Source organism: Austrofundulus limnaeus, unplaced genomic scaffold (genome assembly GCF_001266775.1).
Source record: "Austrofundulus limnaeus strain Quisiro unplaced genomic scaffold, Austrofundulus_limnaeus-1.0 Scaffold171, whole genome shotgun sequence".
Lineage (NCBI taxonomy): Eukaryota > Metazoa > Chordata > Actinopteri > Cyprinodontiformes > Rivulidae > Austrofundulus > Austrofundulus limnaeus.
The window spans coordinates 1,080,730-1,087,223 of record NW_013952573.1 but is presented as its reverse complement, the minus strand read 5'-3'; the positions used below and the strand labels follow the sequence as shown (position 1 = coordinate 1,087,223).

The 6,494-nt window shown below is 35.2% G+C and overlaps 1 protein-coding gene across 1 annotated transcript in view; it reads right to left on the bottom strand.

The window, feature by feature from the left end:
• Positions 1 to 55: 55 nt before the first annotated feature.
• The window catches only part of sytl5 (synaptotagmin-like 5), a gene marked incomplete in the record, with an annotated part of 55,654 nt that continues 49,215 nt past the window's right edge, over positions 56 to 6,494 (bottom strand). The window contains 3 exon segments of the mRNA XM_014017538.1: positions 56 to 4,134; positions 4,363 to 4,571; positions 5,362 to 5,500. Of these exon segments, the coding sequence (XP_013872992.1) occupies positions 3,992 to 4,134; positions 4,363 to 4,571; positions 5,362 to 5,500 (491 nt within the window).

The window sequence follows — 6,494 nt, the reverse complement described above, 5'->3', positions numbered from 1 at the left end:
ATTGCACATTTTTATTTCGTGAGGATTTAAAAAAAAAACACAAATCACACACTGATGCACAAAGCTCATTTGGAAAGAATTTAATATCATCTTCAAAAACAACAAAACCAGCGTACAGTCTATGAAAACATGTATTTATTTCAAAATATTCCTGTAGAACATATGGGAGAAAATAAGCAGGGGAAAAAGTGAATCTTGATACTTTGAATCTAGACACAATATACAGATAAAACATGCTCAACAATCTGAGATTCTTCTGTAATGAGATATTGCGCAAGCATCTCTGACACTGGACAGTGACAGTGTGTATTATTGGGTGTATTATTACTACCGCTGTAACTGGGAGACGATCTGCTCTGGCAGTCCGGAGCAGGTGGTCTGAAGAGGACAAGCAGACCAAACTGGCATCCTACATGAAAAGAAGAARAAGATTTAAATTTGGAAATATTTTTGTGGAATGTGATTCATCACAGAACCAATAATGACAGAGCCCGGGGCGACAAGGACAAGGTCAGTGTCACTCGCTCATTATTATTAGCCCCCTTCCTGAGTGACGACAGCTCATCTCAGTGCTGACTCACTCTGTAACACACAGCCCCATCTCACGGATCCTGAGAACACACTGCAAAATCACACGCTCTCTTTTAGGTGTAAAGTGATGTCAGCATCAGAGCTGCTTCATGTAACCTTTTGTTCTTCCACCTCTGTCACCGTGCACTCTCTATTAACATACTGCAACAGTGTGGTGGCAAAAAATGCAGAAAAACCAGTCCAAATTTACTAGTCTGGGAAAAAACTTTGTGCCACAGATTGTTCATTTGGTCAACTCGTGAGGGGGAAATATGGAGCCCTGCAAGTGCCAGGTGTAAGAGAAAAAACAACAACAAAATAAATCCCTTGTTAAAATAAACKACACAGTAAAATTACTGTGCAGATGTGCTGTACTGTGCTTTCAGCTGAGAGCAGGTGATTCAAATTTGCAAACAGAAATTATCAACACCAGATAAGAAAAAAAAAAATAAAACGTTAAGGAAAAACCTACAAATTGCTACATCTAGCTATAACATTCCAAATATAATTCATCCTGTTTTCTCCAGTTAAAGCCATTTCAACATGAACGTGTATAAATGTGGAAAATGTATTTCCTTGTTTTACTTTYTTGTTGGTTTCTAAGCACTTACTCAGCTTGGAGTTCTTTTGTTTATAATCAGACTTTGCGCTATTTTCTACTTTTTTTTCTTTGCTGTTGAAGGGGAGCKGAAGTTTGCAATTTAACAATGGTTAGTTTAGACAATATTGATTCTAGGTGTAAGAATTTGTCCAACTTTCCAACTTCACAAAACTCTTAAGCTATGATTTAATACAGTGGTTTCTCAAACTTTTCATAACAATAAACACCTCAATAAATATTTGACGTAAACAAAGATTTAAGGTGCAGTAAAGGTGTTTATTAAGGAGAGCAGCACCACATACACTGTGGTCTTGGTTCTTCTGTCACATGACAACTGAATTTTTGCARRTTGATCAGCAGGCCCTACAGAGACMTTATTGGCATTACGTATCCATTAGCACACTGGTTGTCCTCTACAGTTTCTACAAAGAATCTGAAATCATTTTTATTGCACTTTTGTTTCAACTCTGCTTTTAAGCTTTTTACCACAGGCCAGCCTTTGATGATTAACTCGCATGCTATTTAAATACMAGACATCAAAATGCCTAAAGTAATTCTGAGGACCACCACTCTAGAACCTTGGATGTAATCCACTCTCAAACAGAGAGATGTTCAGAGTGTACATACAATATGACTCGTAAACTAAAGGGATGAATTTCATACATGTCAACCCCTTCAGATGTTTACCTGAATCTTGACCCTCAATCTGTAATTTTCACCAAAAAATCCATATTACCGTACTTGCATTCGACAAGTGGAGCGTCTGGAAAAAACAGAAAGAGGGGGTGGAAATAACCACACCTGTAGCACAGAGGACCAGGGAAAGTAGACGGTGAGATGTGACAAACTTATTTATAGTGTCAAAGCAGGTTGGGAGATGAGTATATAATTTTATTTATTGTTGTTTTATTTTTATTTATTTAGTTTTTTTAGTTCTATAGGCTCTGAGACCTAACTCAAAGCTGCATTTTTTTAAAAACTGTGATTGCCTGATGCATCCATATACTTGCAAAACTGGGGAAAATCTGTGTAATTGTATGATCTTGACYATCTGTACTTGACATTTATGGAGTTTTCCCAATCTCTGTTTTCATTTGGACATCTGGCACTAACTGAGCTCCCCAAAAGCAAATATGTTCTTAAATGTTAAAGCACATAAAGCACCTCATCAAACTTAAAACAATTTACCAACACACATATGTGTCATTAATTTATGAAAGGGACAAAAATCTCATTAGAATTTTTCTGTCTCTGCTATTCATTGATTACATTATTTATAGTATTTGGTCCCTGGCACGTCTTGATTTTACACACAAATTAATGGTTAATTTAGTTATAGCAATAATATTTTCTTACCAAATCTTAAATACAGCATCCTATTGACATAAATGATGTAGTTTAAATTGCTGACTTTATGTAGATCGTAGTGTTGGGGTCAGGACCACAAGAAGGGCCATGGAACACCAAAACATTCATTTTAAAATAATAGCTAACAACATTTTAACTGGATAAAAAATATTTGAAAATATTAATTTAACAGTTTTATTAGAGATGTTTGTACACTTAAATCAGGGATGGTGGACATCARGTCTCTGTTGATTTGAAAGTTTCAGAGTTCTGCTATAATATTAGCATGCTAATAATAACTAATTAGCACAAACAAAGGACACTTCAAGCTTTCAAAGACTTTTAGGTTTTTTGCTGTACAATCATATTTTTGACCACAAGAAAATTACCATATAAGTTACATTATATCATATTTTGAGTGATATGAATGCTCAAACAACATGATTTTATTAAAACAGTTTCCTCATAAAGCAAATGTCGAGTTGGGTTTCCTCAGATACATCTGCAGGTTTTTGTCAAAACCCAATGCTTTCAGTTGTTTTGAAATTAAAATAGTATTATATTTGTTGATTTATTTTGTTCTAATTTGTGAAAATTAAACAGGTTTGTATTTTTGTAGTTGGTTGGTTTGGACAACTTGAGCTCTGTACAGTTCTGGTACGAGATGGCCATTTTATTAAGTTTCCAGGAATTTTTTTAAACAATTTATCAAGTATTGGACTAAATAAGAGCTCTTTAAAGAAAAGATCATTTAAAATTCAGTCTTTGTGTTTTTACATTCAGAACGGTTTTGATTGGAGTCTTTTTAAAATGATGAATATAAGAAATTMAAACTAGTGATTCATTATTTTTCTACAGAATTATTTGAGAAGGCATAGACATAAACATTTAATTGAAACAGTTTGTGTGAACTTATGGTGTGTTTGTGTGGAGATTTATTTTAAAAATACATCTTAGACTGAGCAGTAACGCAGTAACTAGTAGGTTTTTTTCCACTGGTGATGCTTTTTAGCATCATTCTGTGCTTCAGATCACATTTATAAAGGGAATGTTTCTACTTATATATATATTGATCTGTGTCTCATCTAATGTCTGATATATGTTCTCCATCACATGCAGAAACAGCTCACAGATGACACAAGGACGGACACGTTAGGAGTCACCATGTGCTTATTTAAAGGTTCCAGTCAGTTAAACACAACAAAGGGTTTTCTATAGACAGCTGTAAACAGCAGCAGAGCTTGGTCAGCAGGGCAGAGGGGCACATGTGGACGAGTGAGTAAGGCATGACCGGCTGTGGTGGAAACTAAAAGGGATCTGAACATGAAAGAAAGTTCGGAGAGAGACGATCTSTTGTCCTTTGAGCTTTTGAGTTGTTTTCTTACTTCTCGGCCTCTCCGGCTCTCATCTCATAACTTCAGACCACTTCCATCTCCCTCTGTTTGATCCCCTTTAACTGTGCTTCGATTTGACTCATGTGCTGCCCTTACGCATGCTTGACCGCAGCATCAAAGTACACTCCTGAGGAACCTCTGGGTTTTCTATCATGCGTTGCCAAACCCGCTGTTCCTCGCCGTACGAGTCCATCCAGTCCACTTCGTTTCCATAGCTTTTACCTTGAGCAGAGAGAGGAGACATATTTGTTTGACTTTGTTAGGACATCTCAAAAGCCCTGAAGATATCAACAAGCACCAAACTCTCTGGGAATTTAATTAGAATCATTATTAAATATTTATATCAACAATCCTGTGCCTGAAATTGACCTTTAAAGTGGGTAAAAATAAGTAAAGATGCTTTTTTTAAATAATCTAATCTTCCCAAGTTATTATAATCTTCTGTCTTACCTGTGCCAGCTCCCAGTCTGACTCCTCCCAGGAAGACGTTGCTTGACAAAGCCTCTTTGTCCCACACGGTCAGCTCCAGGCAGATGTTGTTCAGGTCTCCTGGCTGCAGGCCACAGTAGGTGAAGGTGTGGTTCCACTGTGGGTTCACGGTGCGCCGCTCCACCGCCGTTTTGTGCTTGGTTGATTTGTTATTGTCAGGGAGGAGGTATCTATTGGGGAAGTATACAACTTCATTTTACTACCATCTTACTGTGCTTTCTTGCAAACCAATTAATGGAAAAGTATTTTAACTTAAGTGTTTATGTAATGTGACTTTTTTATYTTGGAAAGTCAGAAGTTAAGCAAACTAAATACAGAAAAAAACAAACAAACATGTCAAATAAATTCAACACTAAGCAAACGTTTGACACAGACCTACACATGTCTATTTGGACACAGCAAGCAAAAATAAACATTAAAAAAGAACAAATAAAAGTTAAGTTTTAAAACTAAACTTAGTAATTAGAAAAAATATAAAAATATAAAAACAAAGAGAAACTCAAAATATTACGGAAGCGTAGAGCTGCCACATGACATGAAATTATTTTTAAACTGGATCTCGTTATAACGAGAAAACTATCTGGTAAAAACGAGAAAATATATCGTCATAATGAGAAAACTATCTTATAAAAATGAGAAAACTATCTTGTTATATAAAGATAACTATCTCGTTATAACGTGTTATGGTTTCTTCTGGTTTGTCTCTTTCACGGAAGCTTATTGCCTGGATGGAGTGATGGAGAACCAGACTGAGTCTCACTATATGCCTTTTTACGAAGAAGAAATCTGAAAGAGGAACAAATTTCTAGACTAAAATATGACAAGTTAGTACTGAATATTGTTTTTGAAATGATAGCGTCTGAATTCAGTTAGAGTGAATATTATTAAATGCTACTAGCTACAACATCTGAGCAAAAACACTTTCTCTTAAACTTTTGTCCCCTGACAGGAGCTTCTCACCCTTTCACAAAAGGATCAGAAGTGCCTCCAGACTTGACGGCTGTCAGATTTTTGGCCCCTTTGACCAGTAGCTCGACCATGCCTCCTTTAGGCAGAGTGAAACTGCTCCTCTTCTTGCTTTTCAGAAAACTCTTCTTCACTAAAGGTGGAAAGAGGACACAGATAAAAAGACATACATTTATTTGGTGTCAAACTTCAGAAACTCAAATGCTTTTAAAGTAAAAAAGCTTTATACTCGAGGGAAAAAAAGAACTGAGTGTGAGAAACTCAAAAMATGAGTCATTAATAAAGAAAAACCCACAAAAATAAAAGCCTAAAAGCCAAGCATCTTTTTTATCAGAAACAAATTAACCAAAATCCAAGAATAAATTGATTCACACAGACAGCACTTATGAAACAATTAAAACATCTTTAAACATTATTAAAATATGAGATTATGAATCACTAAGAAGCCTCGGAAGAACAATGAAGGTGCAGATCTCTCTGTGGATCCACTTATTAAACTGAAGATGTTTAATGCCTTGGATCATTTATTACAGTGACTTCATCTAAACAAACAAGCTCTCAGGATGATCACCAACCTTTTTGTCTTACTCATGTCGCTGTTTGCATGAATCACTCAAAGGATAGAACGGTAAATGAATACAGACAGAATTTGTGAAAATACAAAGCTGGTTTCAACTAAATAAATTATCATTAAACTTGGATAAGACAAATTACATGATTTTCTGTAACAATAAGAGAACTATAGATGTTTCATTTAAAATTGATGATGTAGAGATCTGTAGAGTCAGTGAAGTGAAGTTTCTAGGTGTCATTATTGATTAAAAACTGACATGGAAAAAATCATATAAATGGTTTAAGAACAAAAATAGCCAGATCAGTTGGAGTACTGTACGAAGTAAGAGAACTGTTCAATGATAAAGCATTGCTTATGTTGTATAACGCTATAATTGTTCCATATTTAATTTTCTGTACTGAAGTGTGGGGTAAAGCTTGTAAAACTTTCACAAATCCTATTTTTATTTTACAGAAAAGAGCTAAGAATTATTACTAGAAACAATTACAGCCATCCATCGAATATATTTTTTTATGATTTGAAATTATTAAAATTCTATGATTTGGTCGATTAT